Here is a 24221-nt window from a genome sequence, read left to right on the forward strand (position 1 = left end):
CACGCACGCACGCACGCACGCACGCACGCACGGTGGTACACTCACAGTACTCAGTATGAACAAACATGAACACTCATCAACATAGACGCAACAGAATGTGACGTTAAAAAGTAACATGACCAAACAGAAACACATACAACACAGAACAGAAGACCCAGCGAGGTTATATCCCTGAATAATCCCTGAATAAACTAGTATTAATATGAACTTAACGTTCAATGACGTAGCCTAGTTGACATTATGTAGCCAGTAAAGACACTGTCAAAACCCTAAAACAGTGGACTTTACTAATAAGAACCTTATGACCAGTAACCATAGAGACACTGTTGAACATGTCAGTTATTCCGCTATCCAATGCTACTTGGTGCCAGTGTGTGTGTGTGTGTGTGTGTGTGTGTGTGTGTGTGTGTGTGTGTGTGTGTGTGTGTGTGTGTGTGTGTGTGTGTGGTTGAGTCAGGGTTTGTCTTTGATGACTGGGTGATGCTGATGCGCTGATGGGAGGAGATGCCATTATCTAGTCCGGGGTCAGTGCAGTGACCATCTCCACTGCTGGCCTGTCAGTGGCCTTTGTGTGTGTGTGAACGCCAGTGCCCTCAAATTGATTTAAGAGTGTGTCTTGAGTGCATGTCAGTGTGTCTCTGTCTCGCTCGGTGCCCCTGTGAATGGCTTGTCCTGCTCATTGTCACCTCGCTGTTACTTGCCTCTTTAAATGTGTGTGTGTGTGTGTGTGTGTGTGTGTGTGCGTGCTGCTGTATACTTTAAGGGCTGTGTGAGTCCGAGAGTTTATCTAAATGCCGATGGGTTTGGTTGAATGTGTGTGTGTTAGTGTACATACTGAGTGCCTACTTGAGTGTATGGGTCCACGGTACGTGTGAGTGTGTGTGTGTGTGTGTGTGTGTGTCCACGGAACGTGTGAGTGTGTGTGTGTGTGTGTGTGTACATGTGACATGTGTTGGTCTTAGTATATGTCTTATAGAGTATATATCTATGCATGTGAATCAGTGAGAGCGTGTACGAGGGAGCATATAGGTGTGGGTGTGTATCTATGCATGTGTGTGTGTGTGTGTGTGTGTGTGTGTGTGTGTGTGTGCGCGTATGCGTGCATGTGCGTGTGCGTGTGTGTCTGCGCTGCCAAGAAGAGTCTGGGAAGGCCGTAAAGGGGCCAGCTGGCGAGCCTGGACCAGGGGGCTGGAGTACAGCCCCCCCCCCCCAGCACTCAATACATCAATGAAGGGGAGCAGGAGCCTGGCCACCCACTCCCCCCCATCCCATAATAACCCCCCGCCGCCTGGGCCTGCGCTCCACATAATGGCCTTTTGTCCCACTGGCTGAGGGCTAGGGTGGGTGTCTGTGTGTGTGTGTGTGTGTGTGTGTGTGTGTGTGTGTGTGTGTGTGTGTGTGTGTGTGTGTGGAGGAAAGCGAGGAGTTGTGTGTGTGTGGGGGCGGGCGGGTGGAGGGGGGTGCAAAGCAAAGGAGCCATAGAGGCTTCAAAGAAGCTGTTCTCTCTTATCCACCCATTCTCTCTCTCTCTCTCTCTCTCTCTCTCTCTCTCTCTCTCTCTCTCTCTCTCTCTCTCTCTCTCTCTCTCTCTCTCTCTCTCTCTCTCTCTCTCTCTCTCTCTCTCTCTCTCTCTCTCTCTCTCTCTCTCTCTCTCTCTCTCTCTCTCTCTCTCTCTCTCTCTCTCTCTCTCTCTCTCTCTCTCTCTCTCTCTCTCTCTCTCTAGCGCTGGCTCTCTGTCTGTCCTCCTGCCTGCCTGCCTGCCGCCTGTCTCTCTCTGGGAGAGTGAGCAGCAGTCACCCGGACTTAGCGGAGGCCTGAAGAGTGACATGACCTCACTGTACACATAATGAGACTTCTGCTGCTGCTGCTGCTGCTGTTAGTGCTGAGTATGAGAGAACACTCAGTGTGTGTGTGTGTGTGTGTCAGTGTGTGTGTGTGTGTGTGTGTGTGACAGTAAGTGTGTCTGCAAGAGAAAGAACATGAGTGTGAGTGAGTGCGAAAGAGAGAAAGAGTGTGTGTATGAGAGAGAGTGGAGTGTGTGTGTGTGTGTGTGTGTCTCTGAGAGAGAGAGCGTTTAGACTGTGTGCGCGTGTGTGCGCGTGTGTGCGCGTGTGTGCGCGTGTGTGCACGTGTGTGCACGTGTGTGCACGTGTGTGTGTGTGTGCGTGCGTGTGCGTGTGTAGCCGGCTGGGGAAGTTAGAGGCCTGCTGTAGGTCGACGGGGTGAAGGCATTAAATGCACATTAAATCACCTAGCCTAACATGCCTAACAGTGGGGATGCACGGCCACTGACATGCTCATCCTCACCAAGACACACAAAACTAACGACTAAAGATTTAAGGATGTTACTGTACAACAACTAACTTGGCAGTGGCAGAGAGGGGAAGCATCAACACAAAACACACACACACACACACACACACACACACACACACACACACACACACACACACACACACACACACACACACACTTCAACACCTTGTGTTATTGTGGACTCTTGTGTTCGGTTCAACGCTTCCTGGTGCAAACAGCCAGTTGGTGTGAGGCGCCTTGAAGCGTTCCACTCCAAAAACACCAAAACACCTCCAGTCAGCAGCTGGGAGAGAGAGAGAGCTGTAATATGTAAACGACGCTAACCGACACCGGGCTACAGCCAGGGAGAGAGAGAGAGAGAGAGAGAGAGAGATAAAGAAAGAGAGAGAGAGAGAGAGAGACAGACAGACAGACAGAATGAGAGACATAAAGATAGAGAGAGAGAGAGACAGAAAGGTAAAGAGAGAGAGAAAAACAGAGAGACAGAATGAGCGAGACAGAAAGACAGAAAGAGAGAGAAACAGAAAGATAGAGAGAGAGAGAGAGAGAGAGAGATAAAAAAATAGACAGAGACAGAATGAGAGACAGAAAGATGAGAATGAGAGAGAAAAAGAGAGAGAGAGACAGAAAATGAAAGAGAGAGAGAAGCAGACAGACAGAATGAGAGAGAAAGATAGAGCTAGGGAGAGAGAGTGATGGTGAGGGAAAGAAAGAGTGAAAAAGAGAGAGAGAGATGGTGAGAGAAAAAAAGGAAAAGGAGAGTGAGAGAGAGAGAGAGAGAGAGCAGTAGCACCAGGGACAGTTTAGCCCTGACACCAATCTCTCCTCCTGGTCCAGGGTCAAGGGTGAAGGGTCAAGGCTGGGTGCAGTGGGCAGGAATGACAGTCGGGAGGCTGGGGGGTCTGCGGGTGTGTGATTGGCTAGATAGTGAAATATAGGCCCTCCAGAAGCAATCAAAGCAAATATAGCCTCATAAACACGGCATCCTCAAACACACACACCCCCTACTGCCTCGGAGAGTTCGACTCGGAGGGTCACAGTGATGGTCATCTTTCTCTGGCTCAGGGCCACCAAATTCATCCTGTCCTGTCATTGTCCCTCTCCCCATCCCCTGTCTCTCTCTCTCCCCCATCCCCTGTCTCTCTCTCCCCATCCCCTGTCTCTCTCTCCCCATCCCCTGTCTCTCTCCCTCCAGCCAAGCCACTCCACCCCACTCTAACCCACACTTCCCTCTCTCTCTTTCTATTATCTTTCTCCACTCCATGCGTTCCTCTCTACTTTCTCTGTGTCTGGTCTCCTGTCTGTCTGTCTGTCTGTCTGTCTGTCTGTCTGTCTGTCTGTCTGTCTGTCTGTCTGTCTGTCTGTCTGTCTGTCTGTCTGTCTGTCTGTCTCTCTCTCCCTCTCTCTCTCTCTCTCTGGCACTTGTTGCTGCTGAAGGTCAGTGACCTGGAAGGCCTGATTCCGGCCGAGCCCAAGACCACACAGGCCCAGGAGAACAATACTCAGGGAGAGGGGGATGGAGGCCTGGTAGGGCCACACTGAACCAAGCCAGGAGGAGAGCAGAGGAGAGAGAAGGAGTGGAAAGGAGAAGAGAGGAGAAGACAGAGGAAGAGAATAGGAGGGCAGGGGAGGAGAGGGGTGGAGAAGAGAAAAGAGGGGGGGGGGGGGGTTGGGGGGGTTGGTGACTGCGTCTACTCAATGAGGCAGAGATGAGGCCCCATGCTGCACTGCATGGCCGGCGACCCCCTCCATCCCACACACACACACACACACACCTCAGCACATTCCCACCCCACCCCCTACTCTGTCACCATCTGTCGCCGTGGCAGCCTGCAGCGGCCCTGCAGGAGCAAGGTCACAGCGCTCAGGCAGCGAGGCTCCGGCTTCTCTCCCGCATTAATATGCAGGCGCCCGCCGCTTGCCGCTCCACACTACACCACACAGCTCTGCCTGCTGCTGCATTATTGAGCGCATCGCGCTGCAGCCTATAGAGCTACAGGCGTCTAACGGCGCACCATGGTAGATCTACAGGCGTCTGATAGCGCACCACGCTAGCAGCGCTGCATCCTATAGATCTATAGGCGTCTGATGCACCATACTAGCAGTGGTGCTAGCTTAACTAGGGCGAGGAGGAGGTAGGATAAGCGTGAACTATGGAGGGGAGGGAAGAGAAGAGGGGGGAAGGGAGAGGCGGACTAACTGTGACACACTGAAGCTCTACCTGTAGTAGCAGTAGTAGCACATGTCGAAAGACACAAAACAAACACGGGAGAAAATTACGACTGATTCTGGCAATCTTCCTCTTTTTATTTCTTTGATCTGCAAACGTCGGTTGTGCACGCACGCACGTGCGCACACACACACACACACACACACACACACACACACACACACACACACACACACACACACACACACACACACACACAGGGTAGCAAGCAGACTGCAGATGTAAGAGTGGAGTCACAAACCATAGCCAAACAGTGTGTGTGTGTGTGTGTGTGTGTGTGTGTGTGTGTGTGTGTGTGCGTGCATGTGTGTGTGCGCTTGAGAGAGAGAGAGAGCGAGCATCTCTGCAGAAGGCCTTGGCACATCAGGGGAGTGTGACTCATTGCAGGTCTAAACCACACCCGTGTACCGACACAAGGCCGCCTGTACGCTGGAGCGGAGCTCTCTCTGCCTCTCAGTGGGTAACTGGAAACCTCCGCTTTGCAATGCTACCAGGGCTTTAGAATGCTCTAGGTAGCTCAGTAAGGGACAACTATTTAACTTGGTTCATAATAGTTCAGCGAAAGACAGCACTTTTCGGGTCCTTTGCTTAGCTGAGGCTCTGCACTCAAGCACATAAGCATCTGTACTCTGATGGTACACACACACACACACACACACACACACACAAGCATCTGTACTCTGATGGACAGATGAGCCCCTCTGACAGCTCATGACTGACAACACAACTGACCTTTACATGGTCACATTTCCTCTGTCGCACCTTGTAGGCACACACACACACACACACACACACACACACACACACACACACACACACACACACACACACAGAAACCACAGCCACCCGGGCTATGTCAGGGAGCACTGGTGAAAAGAATAACAGCTGGCGTTACAGGAGTGGCATTTCTTACACCCCAGCACCAGATTCATGTCCCGCAGCCTTTTAAGGAGGCAATGTGTATGTGTGTGTGTGTGTGTGTGTGTGTGTGTGTGTGTGTGTGTGTGTGTGTGTGTGTTGCACAGATACTGCAGTGAGAGGAGCCAGTGGTTTGGGGAGTCATCTGTACAAACGCCGGGCACATCGATGAGACAAGGGGAGGTCTTCACAGCCGCTCTGAGGCTGATTAACATAATGCTGAAGCAGAGGTTTTATAAGGCGCTTGTATGTGGGCTTTGTAGTCGGAAGTTAAACTAGACACTTCCTAGAACAACCACAATCATCTCTTTACTGAGAGAACAATTGGAAGATTTATTTGGTTAATCAGTGGTTTTCTTCTCCTAAAGCTACATTAATGAAGAGCTTGAAGAATCCGACCAGACTATCACTTTTATTTACCATCAACCAGTATCTATTCACATCTCCAAAAGTTGTTTTGTGCCTTGGGCTTGGCTGAAATCCTGACTTTTTTTATTATGCAAATGATAAAGATTGCCTGTGAAAAGCCCAGAACAGCTTTGAGCTGATGCTAGGTGGCCGTATCAGATGGCGTCAATGGGTTTGAGCAATCGGGGGAACCTGATGCTGGAACTTCTGCTTCTCGTCTGGGAAAGGAGTGGCGCAACAGGAGTACTGATTGCCAGGCTGGTCAAAGAAACGTGAGAGTGTGCACGACACACACACACACACACACACACACACACACACACACATTAATGTGAACACACACATACAGGCACGCACACACTCTGTTTGTGTGTGTGTGTGTGTGTGTGCATGTGTCAGAGCTGGTGTGCTGAGTGCCTGCTGTGTGTAAGTTATGCGTGCCCTTCTCTCATGGGACACTCTACACTAGTGACAGGGGAGCGTGCACTGCATGCCTGACAGCTGGGAAAGTGGCGCCAAAACGTGACGGGTGGCAACACCCGCAAACACACATTCAGATCCGGACACACACACATGCACACACACACACACGGACCGACACGGACACAGACTCACACAGAACATGCTGTTGCACATCCCATTCTGTGCCACCTCAATTACCACAACTCATTTTGCAATTTTGCACACCACAATACACGCACCACACACAGACAAATCAGGGAGTGTTCTCATAAAAATGACCACAGCAGCAGGAACAGAGAGCGCTGACTCACACCACAGCCTTCATCTTTCTGTAAGTGACACTGGTACGAAGGCACGTCGTGGACACACACACAATGTACAAACTACTTTTTGCATAGACGGCAAAGCCTCTCTTTTTGCCACTTGGCGAAGCCACACCTGCCTGTACCCTGTAGTGCCAAAATACCAGGAGGGGAACACCTGTCACACAGACACTGACCTTATGGGTGACTGAGGGCCTGTGCCCCCCTACCCTCCCTCCACACCCTTCCCACCGCCCCTCTGACTGGGTGGATTAAATGTCCAGGCCGTTTGTGCTGGGCAAGAACAACAGATGTCTCCCTCAAATCGGACAGCCTGCTCTCCGCGGTCTCGGCACAGTAAGCCAACAACAACCCAATATCCCCTCACGGACGGGTTCATACGCAGAAAATACACCCTGACCCCTGTGACTCCACCAAGGGTACACCCGCCCACCAGCACACTATGGAGAGTTGTAGGTACCGAGAGAACGGTGCGGTAGAATTTTGCTGAGAGAATGGCCTTGTAGAATTTTGACCATGCTGGTTCTATTTCCGCCAGTGCAAAAAAACTAAATGATTACATGACTTGTTGTCCATGAAATAGGACATACTAGGTCAATCTTTTTTTAGCTCACAAGTTGAAAGGCTGTTTTTTGAGCAACGGGATGTGCCGCTGTTAAAGTGACACATACAGAGCAGATGACCCAACCAGGAGGTTGCAAGCAGAAGAGCTGCACCACACTGTGGTTTCGAGATCTTCTGCACCTCAACATCAAGCTCCTCTTCTCACAGGCCATCACAGCATCAATCTCAGAAGACAAAGACACCAAAATATGACCCCATGTTTCATATGTCTGACAATGGGCTTGCGGCTGGGTCTCTCAGCACAGGCGTTACTCACAAAGGGGCGCTGAAAACCCAATACCAGTGACAGTCCCACCCTCATCATGCCACCCACATCAGAGGATATCCAAGGGAGTTTACTCCTTTTGTAATGGGACTCACCTTGACATACCCACACAACCACACACAGCAACCCAACTCCTATTCTCCCAGGGTCCACCATAAAGAAGCATTCTTATAACATCACATCAATCATTTGTGAAAGGTCGCTCCCAACTTGTACTTCAATGTACAACAAAACAATATACAACACTAAGTATGAGGTATACTACAGGACCCAGTATTCAACAATTCATCGAGCATAAATCTTGGTAAATTGTAAAACAAAAATTAAGTATTGCATGGAGTATTAGTTATGCATTTTAAAGTGATCTACGTTTAATTTTATGTTGCAATGTTTCACCAAACAAGTAGCATCTGTAGAACTCGCTGCTATCAGATGGTCCACGGACCATTTAAGATGTTTAAATGCAGGCTCGTGAAAGCTCTTGTACACTGAGCCATACAGATCACTATCTTGTCAACAGGGATAATTCTGGTCTTGTTGGTCCTCTTGTTTCTGTCTAGCAAAGAAGGCTTGTAATCAACAGGGCGGAAATGTGCACACAGTTAAAAAAAAAAGTTTACAAAGAACAACGCCCGGCACGAACATCTTGTAAAGCTTGGTTTCAGTATGACCGACAACGATAAGGTTGCGACAAACAACCGAATGACTGAAAACCCTTCACCATATTCGTTTCTATCACCAGCTAGCTACAAAAAGGGAATGGAGACTGGGAATACGTGTCCTACTTAACAATACTGCATACAAGACAAGACAGTTTTCAGGATGGATGATATTGCTAGACAAACACGTTAAACTTTCAATTACCATATCATGTTAACATGGCCTATTAAAATTGTTCACGTAAAGATATGTAGAAACGAGATATTGAGGCGAGTTAGCTATTCGATAGCTAGCTAGCATTACAATAATAGCCAGTGGAATTTCACCCATCGGCCAGTTGACATTTTTCCATATTTCCCCAAGAGCAATAATAGCTGCGTTAACTACTCATCCACAAGTAAGTAAAAACACCTCGACCAACCATATATGTACTGTTCATTTATAAAGTTATAGAAGGCACTTTCCAGAAGTTTCCCATACAAGTAAATGTTATTTTAACCTGTCTACGACTGCGGTCGAGTCAAAATTGCCATTTTGGGTTTGGGCTAACAAGCTGACACATGCAAGGCACTAGAATTAACATCATTGTTAGACAAGCAAATACATCCATTCTACTAGTTTAACTGATATAAAGTTATGTTCTCTTACTTTATCCTTCACTTAGTTCCGGTATGCTGCACCTCGGAAGTGGGTAGATAAAAAACAAACAGAAAATAAAAAAACTAAAATCCAGCTATCTTTGACTAATTGTGTGACAGTGACGGCGAGAGAAGTCTTCTGGTCCTCTCCTCACTTCCTGTGTGCCGAACTCTGCACACAAGCTTGGCGGTGGCAGCCAACTGTCGTCTCTGATTGGTTACACCCAATCGTGATGCGAGACGCCAGATGGAAGCAGATTGGATGTCCCCGCGGAGATGTAAACAGCTTTGCTGCACACAAGCCCCGCTCAAAATAACACATGCTCTATGAGACCATCAAACAAAAAGTCATTAAAACCCACGCGATTACTCCAATTAGTTTGAGAAGACAATAGAAAAGTAGGGTGATGAATGAATTTAATTTCGTGCCATCTTCGTTTGTTTCCTTTGTAGAAGAAGAGGTTACCGTGACAGCTGCTATTCACGTCCCAATGATGAATGGTTATGCCTACACAAAGACAGAGTTCTGTCCTAGTTTGCGGTAAACTTCGGCCTCTATTGATGACAGTGGCATCCCTTGATTTGTGAAAAGCCAGAGCCTTTCGTGTTAGCGATCCTCCTCCCTTAAGCAAACTGCCTTTTAAGTAAATGAATGACAATGATATTGGCAAACAGCAATTCGGTGGGACACGTTAAGCATAAGCACTGGTAACTCTCAAAGCCAGTCTACGGAGTGTTTACCTTTCACTACCGGGTAAAATATGCATCATTACATGTTACATGGGTGAATGGAGTAGGTGAATAAAGCGAGCTGTAACATGGGACACTGTTAGCCTGCACTGTTAGCCCAGATCAAGATATCCAAGTCTCTGATATTGTGATGCTGTGTATAGTCCGTGTATACAGCGTACCCCATTTGAGCCATTTATAAGCAAGCAAGTGTACGTTACCGATTTCAGTCCCGAGCAAATGCAACCTGTGAGGTAGTGAACCATATGAACGACTAACTATATTAGAAGGTGCGTTTCTAATGCTGACATTCTAGTGTTTCCCTTTATTGCTCACGTGATTCTCCCATGGAACAATTATTGAAATAGAAAAATGTAGTATGGTTATCAATAAAAAACACAATTAACAGTATGAAAGACGATGCCTTGTTTAACTGTGTGATTAATGGGGGTTTAATATAGCTGAACCAAATCACGTAGAAAACAATCACATTTTGCAAAATCATTTTTACAAAAACTACTTGCATACTTTCACACCATGTTAAAGAAAGTCAGGAAATGTATCATACTTTCAAAATATTTCACTGAAACATAACCAAAAAGTGATATGACATACCTTCATATTTTCATATTGTCAGTAGTATAAATGACCCATGTGGATGCAGAATAGTTGAGATAAAAAGTCACTTTCGCAAACTTTAAACAACATGTTAAATAAAGTAATCATAAAAATGTGACATACCTTCATATCATTTCATTACAAGAAAAACATACCAAATAGTGAGATGAAAAGACACAGTTTAAACTGTCTTGGGTCTATCCATATTGTTTCTAGCTCATGATTGTGTTAAAAGAGGTTTTCATGGTTTCTTTGCACTAAAAACAATCCAGGAGCAGATGAGCCTGAACTCATGGCGGGTGTGTGTGGGAAACCACATCTGGCTTGTTTGTGCACACATTCAGGGCACACACAGTCTCACACACACACACACACACACATCACACCACGCAGTCAGTTAAAGCCAGCGCTGATGGGGCACTCAGATACGGCAGTGAACCTGTAGGGGAGTGGTAGCCCCAGAACACCCCTGAGGCCACACCTGCTCTCCAGGTGTCACCTGTCTCCCTCTGCACCACGCCGGAATGGAAGAGGGATTAGGGCAGTGAAAAGCAGACAGACGAGAGAAGAGAGAAATACACAGAACCGTGTACCCAATCATCTGAATACATTACGGAGAATTAGATATTCATATGACCTTCAAGTACTTCAAGGACACTCACATAACACATATACGTTTGATATAATTCTGAAAGTTCACAGTACTGTAAAAACATTAAGTTAGTGTACAGTTCTCTGGCAAAATGCTTGTTAATGATGTTAAACTCTTGTTGTTCTGGCAATTTCTGCTCGGCATATCAAGAGCATTTCAAATAACAGCAGAAAAAAAAGAAAAAAAGAAAAAGCATAAGCGCCCCTGGGACAAGCTAACGTCATCATCTTTCCAGGCTGTCTTCCCAGGAGTCATCAAGAGGAGGATTTCCTGTTGGCTGTTGCAGCCCCCAAATACTCAGGGTGTATCCATCCCATATCGCCATATTGCGTCCCTGTGCAAAGACTCAAAGCCTCCCACCTCCTGATTACCCCCCCCCCCCACACACACACACACACACTCACACCCACACACACACACACAACTATGCAGCTCACAGAGGCCTCCTCCCCCGCTCACTGAAGCGTCCGGGGGGGTGGGGGGGTGAGGCTAGTTGGAACTTCCACTCAGGGAGGTGGGAGAAAGTTCACTTGGTCTGATGGATGAGTGGCCACAGGGTCACACACACACACACACATCTAATGAAGGCACTGTATCTGTTACTGAGAGACTGTGACATGAGGTAATCTTGTTAGCAGATGAGGCCATCGCAGTGTCCAAAATGTGTGTGTGCAGGGGGGGGCCGGGGATTGTCAGGCTGTAAACCTTCAACTTGTTTGCTCACATTACATTACACAGTACATTACTACTTGATAGTAGTAGCTGGATGGCGAAAACATTATTTATATATTTTTTTCCTTCAGGAAAAGAAGTCTGCACAGTCCACTCTGTTATATAATACTGTTCAAGAGTTGTTGAAAACTAGCACCAATTCACCAATTCTCTGTGACACTGTTAACCATAAAAATTACCAAAAACTATAAACATCCTGAGTTCCCTCTGCACTGGACCACTACCTGCATGGCACATAAGGCTTTGACACCAACTTCATCTTGTGAGGATTGTGGATTAGGTTGAGAGGACAGCGCCCCCTTCAGGCGTGGCTGTACCAGTGCATGGAGCGGCGCAGTGCCTTCTCCCAGCTGTGGAGGCTGGTGGCGTGACAGTGCGACAGAGTGCTGGGCAGGAAGACGCGCTCGGTGCTCCTCAGCTTCTTCAGCTCCTCCGGACTCTTCCAGAAGCCTGTGTGGAGACACAAGAGGCAGTGAGGAAGACTGTGAGGAAGGCTGGCCGCTGGACTCCAACACGACTCTTCGCATGGGTTGCACAATTGTTGTAGAAAGCAGAAATACTGGCAGATATCTGCACAATCAGTGTGATTAACACTCATTGCATTTCACAGCACTACAACTACATTAGAGGAAGGTGTGACTTCTATGAGATGCGAGCATATGGAGAAGTGAGAAAGTGAACCGATAAAAACACTCACACACACTTACAGAGGGACACACACTTACACACACAGTGACTTACTGAATTGGGTGAAAGAAAAAGAGCAAATCAAAGGCAAGACAGGGAGGGTATGAGTAAATACAACCAGGTGAAGAGTGTTTTTTCGCGATTATATCAAATGTGCAGCTAGGATCAAAGCGTGTATGAAATATGACTGCCAACAGCTTTCTGTGGCCACTATATTTCCACAATATTTACCCGCTATATTTCACACTCACATCTGTGTTCCCAGAGTTACCTTTCAGTGCAGCGATTCAGTTTTCAATGTAACATACTGGGCCAATGGATTTCAGCCCTCAGTTTGTACAGACATTTTATCTCTACATCTAAATGGCTTGTTAATTCATGTGTACTCAGCTATACACCTATAGCATATGTATAATCACATGATCTGCACTCTCCAGAATCTATTATTATATTTAATTATTATTATTAATATATAATTATTACAAAATAATAATAATAATTTTCTTCTGGTACAGAGTGTGCTATATATAACAATAGCCTAACTATACATGTTGACACAAATAAATGACTTTCCTTAATGTCTTCAGCTGTTGTCAGACAGCACGAGGAGCAATATTCTGAGGATCAATACAGTTGCACAAATGTGTATCTGGAGAGCAATATAAAATCTTAAATAAAACCCCAAATAAAATCTTAATGTCCCCGAGGGCTTAAAACTCCTTTCAAAGCACCACGCCGTAGACTCTGCACTAGCAGGCAGCAGTGGCCAGTAGTCATCCTACAAGAGGATTTTTGACCTACTATCTCCATTGGTAAAATCAAATCAGCCATGCTGACCTTCTTATGCAAGTGAATGAAATAAACCTGTGAAAAAATAACATTATCCACGGTAAAATACTGTAACCGCTTGCACAAGACGACCGTGCACTGAGCACAGGGCTCTGCATGAAGCCCTGCTATATAATCTGCAACATGTTGATCACAGTAACCAACAGATGGTGGTCCCAGTGATTCATCTATCGCACAGATGAGAGGAAACATGAGTAAACACACCAGAGGGGCACATGCGAGCTGGAACAAGATCAGCATGGCCGACAGACACAGGCGTACTTCAGACACATTCGCTTCCTGATTTGCCCAGTACGAATGGAAGATATACAAACAGTAGATCCGTGCAGCTAGTTGCGTATGGTAGTTAAAGACTGCACACATATAGATCATATAGGTCTATGTGCTAAATCTAATGTTACCCCATATGTGCAGAGACCGCTTTCTTTAAATAGCATGCAGGGAACAGGGAGCTCAAAGCGACAGCATCTTAGAATCAGACATAGGTTGGAAACTAAGGAACTCAAGACGTAAAACTAAAGAAAGGAACTAAAGTTTAATAGGGGAAAAACGCTATAGCTTTTAAATGCACATTTAACAAGCATTCTAAGATGAAAAGGACTACAGAAACGCATTGTTTACGGTTGCGAGCAAGGTTGTTGTGAACCCATATTTTTCTTGCATGACCTATGCTGCGGTTTATAGCCTAACGCTACGACAACACAAGATCATTATCAAAGCAATGGCACCACGAGACAAGATAAATCCTATAAATGGTTTATATGTCAACATCAGCCAAACGTGTTTTTTTGGCAAAGAGAACTGTCCCGGTGAAAGGAATAAGCCTACTTAGAGAGGGAGAGGTACTAGGGCATGACTGTAGACAGAGGGTCTGAAGTGTAAAGCCAAAGAGGGAGAGGTACTAGGGCATGAACACAGAGGGTCTGAAGAGTAAAGTTAGAGAGGGAGAGGTACTAGGGCATGAACACAGAGGGTCTGAAGAGTAAAGTTAGAGAGGGAGAGGTACTAGGGCATGAACACAGAGGGTCTGAAGAGTAAAGTTAGAGAGGGAGAGGTACTAGGGCATGAACACAGAGGGTCTGAAGAGTAAAGTTAGAGAGGGAGAGGTACTAGGGCATGAACACAGACAGAGGGTCTGAAGAGTAAGCATCCATATTTGATCAGTAAGCAGAGTCAGATATGTGGAGCACATTTCCCCAGCTGCATGACTTACAGGCCCAACAATGTAAACAGATGATTCAACTAGGTCAGCTGAGCGGCAATGGAAATCTCTCGCCATTTAAAGTCTCAAAACCTGGTGTTGCTACCAAGTCTTTCTGGAGGGAACAGGCAGACGACTACAGAGGAGCGGAGCAGCGCGCTCTTACCCGATCCCAGTCCGGCAACAAACGCGGCCCCCAGGCTGGACATGTCGAAATGATTTGGCCGATCGATCTTCCTGCCCAACAGGTCAGCCGTCAACTGCATGATGAAGTTGTTGGAGCACACACCTCCATCTGCCCTGCATCCCCACATACAGAGACGCACACACACGCACACACACACACACACACACACACACACACACACACACACGCACACACACACAAACACACACACACACGCACACGCACACGCACACACATACAACAGACAACAGACACACAACACATACACAGCACATACAGTATATTATGATTACTTTTGAAATAAAGATAAGCAGAGCAAAAATCCCTGACAAAATACCCGAAGCAAGAAGAATAACAAATACTATGAAAAGTACCTGATTTTTGTGATGGGTACCCTTGTCTCTCGCATCATGATATCATAAAGCTGTTTGTTCCTGAGAGAAACACCAACAGCTTTTAATTACTAACTGAATCAAATGTTTATTTTCAAATCACATATATTAGCCTACTGATCTGTGTCAGAGGGCCGTCTCCTTTGACTTTTTTTTTCTTCAATTTGAACCAAAACAATGTATTCAAACAGTACGACCACAAAACAGGTGTTGGTGTATGACAGGCTAGGCACCATAACACCACCACAGGCTCACCTGAATGCCACCGACTCGAGGATGGCCCGCAGCAAGTGTGACTTGGTGGTGGAGGGTTTCAGGCCCATAAAGGCAGCGCAGGCGGCCGGGTCATTTAAAGGTGCCTGGAGGAACATATTGAACATACTGTACATGACGCCGGGGAATCCGATCTCTGCACGCAGCGATTAGACTGAAGATTTATTTACTGTACGTCTACAATAACAAACAATACATTACAAGTACATGCTACACAGAAGCTAAAAAAGCTCCCTCTTTAGCTTACTCACATTACAACTGAGTCGTATTAAGTTAACGAGGCCGGATGTTTTAGAGAGGAAAATCCATACCCTCGGATCTGTAATCCATTTCCTCTTGTTATGAACCGTACCCACAGGGCTGTAATCCTCCCCCTCTGGTTACCAATCTGTCCCCATATTTATAAACTGAGGAGATGGATTTACAATGGCATGGGCACAGACAGTTCAACGGAACAAATGGATTACATTTACTTGATAATGGTTTATAAATGGACGGGACAGATTACAAATACTGTGGTTATGGATTCACCTTCCTCTCCAAATCACCACGTCCACCCGAACCCTTTATTTCCTCCTATATTTCCACCTATACTTCCACTTTAACCCCCGGGACTGCTACCCACTATTTCACTCTGAGCCTTTACCATTAACAGGCATTAGCATATAGCAATACCAATAACACTACTGTAACACAATTACACATCAGTCACACAACTGCAAATGCAATAAGTTACATTACTTTGTTAAAGTAATTAAAAGTTACGTTTCTTATTCCATTTTGAACAGGGTAACTGTACAGTAAACTGTATATTACAAGAGGAACCTTCCCAGCCCTGACTGTGAATGTGTTCTGTCAAAATGAGCTACCTGTAGGCCACTGAAGGACGGCACGAAACACACTCCGTCAGAGTCCTCCAGGGCATTCGCCATCTCTGCTGTCTTGCTCACCTCAGAGAAGAGCTCTGAAACACACACACGCCATTTAGAGTTCTGAAACACACACACGCCATTTAGAGCCTCTAGACAATGGTTCCCACAGACTGATGACTTCAAATCAATACATACAATACAACAAGGTGTGTGTGTGTGTGTCTGTGTCTGTGTGTGTCTGTGTCTGTGTGTCTGTGTGTCTGTGTGTGTGTGTGTGTGTGTGTGTGCTATGATGACATGAACTCTTGGGAAAAAAAGCATGTGCTTGTGATTAGAGATCTGGTATTCTAAGTGAATGTCCTGTATCCCTACCTACATATATACTCCATACCTATGCACTGTACATCTCTCAGACATGTGAATCATCTATACTCCTTACCTATGCACTGTACATCTCTCAGACATGGGTTTTGCAAGGGCAAGACAAGTAATCTGACACATATGGCTGAGAGAGTAGTCAGCATTGAGCTGAAAAAAATGTCTTTACATTTCACATGTATAGATGAAACTGTTCTCCTAATTCAAAATCAGCAAACAACAAGTGCTATAGTCAAAGAACCTCCCAGAAGTCCTGAACAACCTCCCAGCTGTGGGGACTTTCGTTTTGACTACAGCTGACGCTGAACAGGAGCAACAAACCTAAAGTAACCTGACTATATCACCAAGATTTCAATTATCTCCGTATCTTATCAACTTTTCTGAGCTAAGTTCAGTATCAGTATTAGTTTGCACATACTTCAGAGTAAATCATTTTCGATACTTAAAAAAAATATGCATGAAACAGCACTCTGTCTCGACAGTCTGGTGAATCAGTAATGCGGTATGAGTCACTATAATAAGCCTGTCACTAAACCGTGGATTATGCTTTGGGTTGTCCTTTATACTTCAGTTTACACAAGGTTCCTCACCCAGTTCTTGTGCCCACTGAATGGCAGTGCCAGTGTCTGCGGCGTTGCCCTCTGCCAGGTATGTCACGTCTGAACCAATCTTCCAGCCAACGATTGGGTAGAGACCTGAGAGGGGCCGACAAAACAGGAAACAGGTTTTCAAGGAGAGGTTCCAGCTTCTGCATACCTGACTTTGATTCAGCATACCTGAAGAGATTTCAGGTATGCTGATTACCTGATAGGCTTATTCCGCATTCAGCTGAATATACCTGATTTAGCTAATGAAGAGCATTATAATGACACTGACGTCAATTGAGAGTGCTTCAGAGAGCACCTCCCTTCCTAACTTGCACTTTGACTAGCACTTAACTTGCACTTACAGCAGTTACATTCCTGCACTTCTTTATTTTCTATTTCTTATGTAAAATAGTATTTATTGTTACACTAGGTCTCTATAGCTCGTAGCTTGAATGTTCTCTCCCTTGTATGTCGCTTTGGACAAAAGCGTCTACTAAATGTAAATGTAAATGTAATGCTTGGACTAGGGGCAGATGGAAGTCGTGTGGTCCATGGGACACCCAGGAGGAGCTTTGAGGACCCCTGGCTTATAGGGCTTGGTTCAGCGTTCCTCAACATATTGCTCCCCCTTTGATCACAGCTATGCTGGTGAAACACCACAGGGCTCAGCCTAACCTGTGAATGAAGTGTGCGGTTCATTTCCTGTGTTGATGTCCATGAACGTTCCTGTTCCCATGGTGATCTTCACATCTCCTATGTCAAAGCAGCATTCTCCAAACATGGCTGCCTGCTGGTCTGCCATCTGCAGGACACAGAAGGTACTACTGAGTCCTCAAACATGACGCCAAACAAGCTTTATTATGGTGCGTTCCAGTTGTCCTCGGAAGTCAGAATTTCCCCAGTTCCAAGGCGGAAATTTCAACAGGAGCTCCCCCTGAGGTCGGAATTCAGAACTAGGAAAAGTCGGATGAACTTCACCCAACCCGACATCTGAATCCAAGATGGTTGCCCCCATGCATCAACTTTATTGGCACTTTTGTCAAATATGTGTCTCATTAAATCAGTCATACACATACAGTACTGTCCGACTTCTATCTGTGGACATGACAAGGCAGGCAACTCGGGTTGTGACATCATTCCCAGCTCTGAGTTCCGACTTCCGAGGTAAATAGAACGCACCATTACAGTACAGGGACAATACATAACTTATGATGGCTACAATGTCGCTTTGTGAAGATGTGTAGGGTAAGGGTAACACATTTACATTTATTACATTGTTTTGTAACATTATGCTACAAGGAGGCAGAAGTGGCCTAAAGGTTAGAGAAGTGGGCTTGTGACCAAAAGGTCCCCGGTCGCAGGCCCAGCAGGAACAAATATGGGCGGGGTGAGTGAATGAACACAGTGCCATCCCCGCCCTAAACATCCATGGCGGAAGTGCCTTGGCGCAAGCCAATCAACCCCTGGCTGCTCCCTCAACTAGTCCCCAGGCACGACACTGCTGCTGCCCACTGCTCCCTGCTCCTAGTGTGTGTGTCTGTGTGTGTGTGTGTGTGCGCTCACTGCTCCTAGTGTGTGTGTGTGTGTGTGTGTGTGTGTGTGTGTGTGTGTGTGTGTGTGTGTGTGCTCACTGCTCCTAGTGTGTGTGTGTGTGTGCTCCCTGCTCCTAGTGTGTGTGTGTGTGTGCTCCCTGCTCCTAGTGTTTGTGTGTGTGTGCTCCCTGCTCCTAGTGTTTGTGTGTGTGTGCTCCCTGCTCCTAGTGTGTGTGTGTGTGCGCACTGCCTCATTTACGAAGTTATTATTGGGCAGCACAACTTAAGAGTACTGGTCTCCTGGATGAGATTGGATATGGATACAAAATGGGTACATATAGAGCAAAGTTCAGTAAACACATCACTCTCAGCCCTCCTCTTTCTGACGACAAATGCATTGCGTAAACTCAGGATACAAAATGAATGGATTAACTATACATTAAAGGTTTGGAAGAAAATTAGACAGTTATTTGTATCTAGGGCAACAAAAATAGCTGCTCTTTGTGATTTTCTGCCTGCTAAATTAGACAGTGGTTTTAGTAGATGGGCCGAGAAGGGTTTGACCACAATAAGTCAATTATTTGAAGGAACGACTTTCAAGGCTTTCGCACACAAAGTATGGTATTGAAGCTAATGATCTATTCCGATATTTCCAACTTCAGCACTATTTGACCACACACAAGGAATGGGACAAAATTAAGGAAACACCAGGCAATTTTGAACAGTACTGGGTGGAGATAGCTGAGTATCGAATTGCAGATGATGAATGGGAAAGCTCTTGGGTGTCCTGGCACAAATGTTTAAGTAGTCCAACCTGGAGAGAATTTAGTTGGAAGCTAAGAATGAGATATTTTAAAACACCCATAGCGATAGCTAAGTTTGACAAGAAGTATTTCCCTCTCTATTGGAGAGGTTGTGGTCTAATAGGGGACTTTTCTCACATTTTCTGGGATTGCCCTAAATTGCAGAAGTTCTGGGAGGAGGTGAAGAGGGAGATACGTGAGATCTTGAACTTACGACAGTTCAATTGACCCACAACAGCTGATTTTGGGAACTACACCTTCAAGGGGGCTAGGGAAAAACGACTTGTATATGATCAGAGTTATGATGTTAATTGCCCACAAAATGATCACAGTAAACTGGCTCAGGCCCCACCCACCTACCGTGGACCAGTGGGCCCAGAGGCTCCAGGCTGTGAATTGTATGGAAAGTTGAACCGCAAGCCTACGACTCCGGATGGACATTTACTTAGCAAAATGGACACCTGTTATAATGTATCTGATAAAATGAACATTCTGTTGACATTTGACTGGACAAGCTGGATTGAATATGAAACTATGTGAACCCATTGGGATAACCCTTCTGCCATTTGTGTTTTCTTTTTATTTGCTCTACACTTGTATTATATATTATTATTATTATGTTATTATATTGTTATTATAATTATATATAATATTGTATGACATGCTGTGTGAGACTCACTGTCAAGGAACTTGTTCTAATAAAAGTTAAAATAAATAAAAAAAATGTAGCTTTCAGCAAAACTTCAAACTCACCAGTGACATGATGGGAACAGGCACACCAAAGATGATTTCATCTGTACGTCCAAAGAAGAAGCTGGGAAGAGCAACAGGTGAGAAAGGAATTGGTTGGACAGAGAGGGGAATTTGGCTCTGAGCTTTTCTCTTCTACTTGGTGCAGAAAATAGGTGCTGTACAAAACCCTAATTGTAGACATGAACTTACATTTATTTTATTAATTTGAATTAATGTGAATTTGTAGTTCTTATAGGCCTATGTTTTTTTACACATATGTACATAAGGGTTCTTCAGCTTTTAGAAACGTAACCCTTAAAGCCCAATTCATGGTCGTCCGTTTACGGAGCCACGGAGAGCCCTCTCCGTCGTGGCAAACCCTGTCACACAGCATTATGGGTAAGACTGTAAAACTCCTCCTCTCTTACCCCGTGTTCTCTACTGTGGGGAAGATACTCAGAGGAAGAGAGACGAGGGAACACAGGAGCCCACTCCAGCACATCTGAGGAGAGACGCAGACAACACGCCAGGTCACGTCACGGCACAAACACAATAGACCCACACATACAAAACACAATTTACAACAACCCCCCCCCCCACACACACACACACACAAACACAAAACAAAATCTACAACCTCCCCCCCCACACACCCACAAACATACACAATACACATATACAGATTGTATGATGGTGTGATAGCCTACCTGGTATGTATCAAACACTCCGGTTGCACTCGCATTGGAATAGTCAGTGAGGTGTGCGGCTCCTAACCCATACAAAAGGAGAAATAAACCCTGAATGAGTACATCCCACTCCGTGTGTTTGTTCAGCTTTGCTAGAAGGAACTGTTGAAGGGCTTTTTATTGCAAGGCAGCATAGTTACCCTTTGTAAGTCTATTCAGCAGCCAGGTATCAATGGTTCCAAAGCAGCAAGTTCCATTTATTACAGCCTTCTGAACCTAAAAAACATAAAGAGACTCAAATAAAATGAAAATTCTTCTTGATAAAAGTTATCCTAACAGCAGTTTCTCTTTGTATTTAAAGAAAACAACAAAGCAAAGGCCCTCCCAGAGATATGTTTATCATTGGCCAGATACAGCTTGACCTTATTGTTTAAGATTAGCATCCAGTAAACAGACATCGGTGTCTAGACATCCATCTTTACCTCGGGGCAGTTCTGCAGGACCCAGGCCAGTCGGAAGGTGACGTGCTGGGGGGAGAAGACCATGATGCTGGCCGCCTGGAAGAGCTTCTGCCTCGTGACGAGATGCAGTATTTTAGACACACCATGGATAACCTGCAGTGGAGACGCATCGCAGTTACACTCCGTTTGACAGTACCCTCGTTACACGGTAATTATAGCCTTAGGTACAGCGAGACGTTTAACGTTAACACCATTGGGACCGATACTGTGAACTCCTACCGATGCACGTATACTCATCGTAACCCTTAACCTCAAGATGTACAGCGTAGCACATTAGCGTTAACGTAAACACACTAATTGTAACTGATACTGATACTACTCATCCTAAACCCTTAACCTCACAATGCTGTTGCTCATACTCTACGTACACGTTAAACGATGCTACGTCCTACTTAATGCAATTACAATGTAACAAGTGAAATATGACATACAATGTGTACCATATCAGTGGAGATTTTAGTAAAGGCTGGCTTTACAAGCATGTGTGCTGTGTGCCCTGTGCCTCAGTCTCTACTCACTGCAGGGCAGTAGAGAAGTGTAAACACATTCAAATGAATGGACAACAGGTCACAGGTTACACACACACACACACGCAGGCATGAGAAAGGACAAAAAACATCCACACCCTCCTTTATGCTCCTAAAGTGAGTTTAATTTACTGCTGAGTGGATGTCACCCTGTTCTCAGGCCAGAGCCTGAAAGTGAACTCAGCCATGACCAGCCACACTTAGCCATGACTAATTAAACTCACTGTTAAGGATCACGAGGCAATGTGTGGATACCTTCTAATTTTATTTCGTACAGCTGATATCACGCATAACTGCAGACCTTCATCGTGAAAGACGCATTCCATGAGGCAACCAACTCTACACCTCTCAGGTCTTGCCAGCTGATGAAGTTATGAAAAGGCACTCCAGTGTTTCTGCAGAGAGAAAGACGGGTGTGTGACGCACATACTCATGTAGTATACATGCACATTCCTTTACATGATTCAAGGAAGTAGTCAGTAATTAGCTTGCCGTCCGGTAAACTCACTTATCCCATGTAGTGAAGGTTCCTCTCTGAGTGGATATTCCGAGAGCTTGGATTTGTTTCATTTGCAAGCCTGCGTCTAAACATCAGATTGGAGACATTAGTAGAATTCTACAAGCCTTGAGACCAGAAGGAGAGGTTGGTGGAATCATCTTTTAAGGACGACATGAAAGCTGATCCCAAACTGATTAAACTCAGACCTTATCTATGTCTTAAAATACCTTCAGCTCCAAAGTTGTGTTTTGCTTGCATGAATGGCGTGGCGTAGTCATTGCTACGTACTTTACTAATATGGACCAGATGAGACAATATCTGAGATTACACTCAGAAATGAATCATGTCAGACAAGGACTATTCATTTTGATTGTGCCTTAAACCAAACCGTGAAGCAGAATTATTCTGAACAAACTAGGCTGCTGCTCAACGCACATCCTAGTCTATGCTTGATGGTCTCCTTCTCTGTCAGCACTGAACGTGGGGAAGGAGGTCAAATGAGCGCACGGCAACTAGTGGTCCATCAAATGATGTGGGTCAACAGTTTATAGGGGCCAAAGTGCCACTCACTAATCTATACGTCTAAAATGATGTACCTGTATGACACACACACATACACCCTCACCTTGAACAGCACCTTTTACCACCGCCACGAAACTCAGCCATACTTCCTCTGGATCAATTTCGACATAACCCGGTTTGGGATATAAGGGACACACCTGAAAGTATTAAAATAACCCGCCGTAATAGTGACATTAAGTCTTGAAAAAAACAGATGCGACACATTAACGTATTTTTTTCAATATGAGTCAACACACTCTTAAAACCAGATAGTTTGGACTATTTACCTTTCTCGAGCAGGATCCTCTTACGTTAGCTTCCTTATCATACACGTGACATTTAATTGTTGTTGTCCCTACATCAACGGCGACAATGTAGGATTTCTTACAGAATCCATTACGAGCAGCCATAACTTAGCACAAATTCGAGTTGGCTAACGCAGAGCTCAAGCTAACATATGTCACAGCACACACTCGCAGCAAAATCTTGGGACGTGTTTTCCTAAAGTTGTCATTCATACCCCCTCGTGTATACACAACAAACGTCAATATGTCAATTAGCTAGCGACACAAGTTCTAGCTGGCAGTTCTGCTAAGCGTCGTTCATTACGCTATCATCAGGTATCAAGTTAACGTGTTTCACCGTCAATGACCGAAACTAGCCAACGCTTTCTGTTCTGTTGTGAGAAGCGTTTTTGTTGTGGACCACTATGCATTTACATTTCAACTATAAACCCGCCCCTAAATTCTGTGGGGGCGCGAATTTAGATCTTGAGAGAGAAAGAGAGAGAAACTTAACCATACTCCATGTTTGTGTGTTTGGAAGACGAGAGGCGAATATACACGTTTGTATTGGGCTCTGTTTATCAATCATCTTATCCTACGCAGTCTATTTCGGAGTTTTAGGAGTTCATTGAAAAATGTTTATTGAAAATTACACAAATCAATGCCTTTCGTTCTGTTGCAGTTTGAACAGGACTTCCATCAACTCCACTGAGATAGAATGACAGTTCTTGACAAAACTCTCCTCTTGAACTCAATACTCCAAGTAATATTGTCATCTTACACGTAACACTGTTTTGCCCACTCTCCCTTTAAGGATGCCTACATGTACTTCTGTTGTGAAAACATCGGTAAAGTGGTCTCATCACTCCGAATGAAAGTGGGGCCCTTACCACAGTGATCAATCTACAGTAGCCCTACAAAGCAGACTGCTTGCCAACATGCAATCTTTTGAAGCAACGCACAGCTGTCAAGTCCATTCAGCAGGGCTGATGACAGTATTTCCATTGAGGTGCCATAACACAGATAGAAATGATTAAATGACTAAGCCATGGTGCATAATCTGAAAACATTAGCC

At 45.4% G+C, this 24221-nt stretch overlaps 2 protein-coding genes across 3 annotated transcripts in view; both read right to left on the bottom strand.

The window, feature by feature from the left end:
• The window catches only part of tfdp2 (transcription factor Dp-2), a 51459-nt gene extending 42096 nt beyond the window's left edge, over positions 1 to 9363 (bottom strand). The window contains exon 1 of one of the 2 annotated variants that reach the window (XM_031573841.2): positions 8855 to 9363. The gene's annotated coding sequence lies outside the window, so the exon portion shown is untranslated. The remainder of the gene's footprint in view (positions 1 to 8854) is intronic. The other variant, XM_031573840.2, reaches the window with a different exon arrangement.
• A 646-nt stretch (positions 9364 to 10009) lies between these two features.
• On the bottom strand, positions 10010 to 23665 carry LOC105909728 (putative glycerol kinase 5). The gene is made up of 16 exons (XM_012838369.2): positions 23150 to 23665; positions 22927 to 23020; positions 22311 to 22386; positions 22104 to 22197; positions 21237 to 21368; positions 20955 to 21030; positions 20776 to 20837; positions 20497 to 20570; positions 20090 to 20150; positions 17677 to 17803; positions 17005 to 17109; positions 16034 to 16128; positions 15147 to 15250; positions 14874 to 14933; positions 14479 to 14612; positions 10010 to 12025 (listed from the first exon to the last, which is right to left on the bottom strand). The coding sequence occupies exons 1-16, from the start codon at positions 23270 to 23272 to the stop codon at positions 11877 to 11879; spliced, it is 1566 nt and encodes a 521-aa protein (XP_012693823.2). The 5' UTR covers positions 23273 to 23665; the 3' UTR covers positions 10010 to 11876.
• Between the last annotated feature and the right edge of the window lie 556 nt (positions 23666 to 24221).

Source organism: Clupea harengus, chromosome 9 (genome assembly GCF_900700415.2).
Source record: "Clupea harengus chromosome 9, Ch_v2.0.2, whole genome shotgun sequence".
In the NCBI taxonomy this organism is placed as follows: domain Eukaryota; kingdom Metazoa; phylum Chordata; class Actinopteri; order Clupeiformes; family Clupeidae; genus Clupea; species Clupea harengus.

Coding starts and splice junctions, on each gene's coding strand:
- LOC105909728 (XM_012838369.2), bottom strand. CDS start 23,272: ATGGCTGCTCGTAATGGATTCTGTAAGAAATCCTACATTGTCGCCGTT. Junction 23,021..23,149: donor GAGGATCCTGCTCGAGAAAG/GTAAATAGTCCA, acceptor TAATACTTTCAG/GTGTGTCCCTTATATCCCAA. Junction 14,934..15,146: donor CTCGAGTCGGTGGCATTCAG/GTGAGCCTGTGG, acceptor TGTTTCTCTCAG/GAACAAACAGCTTTATGATA.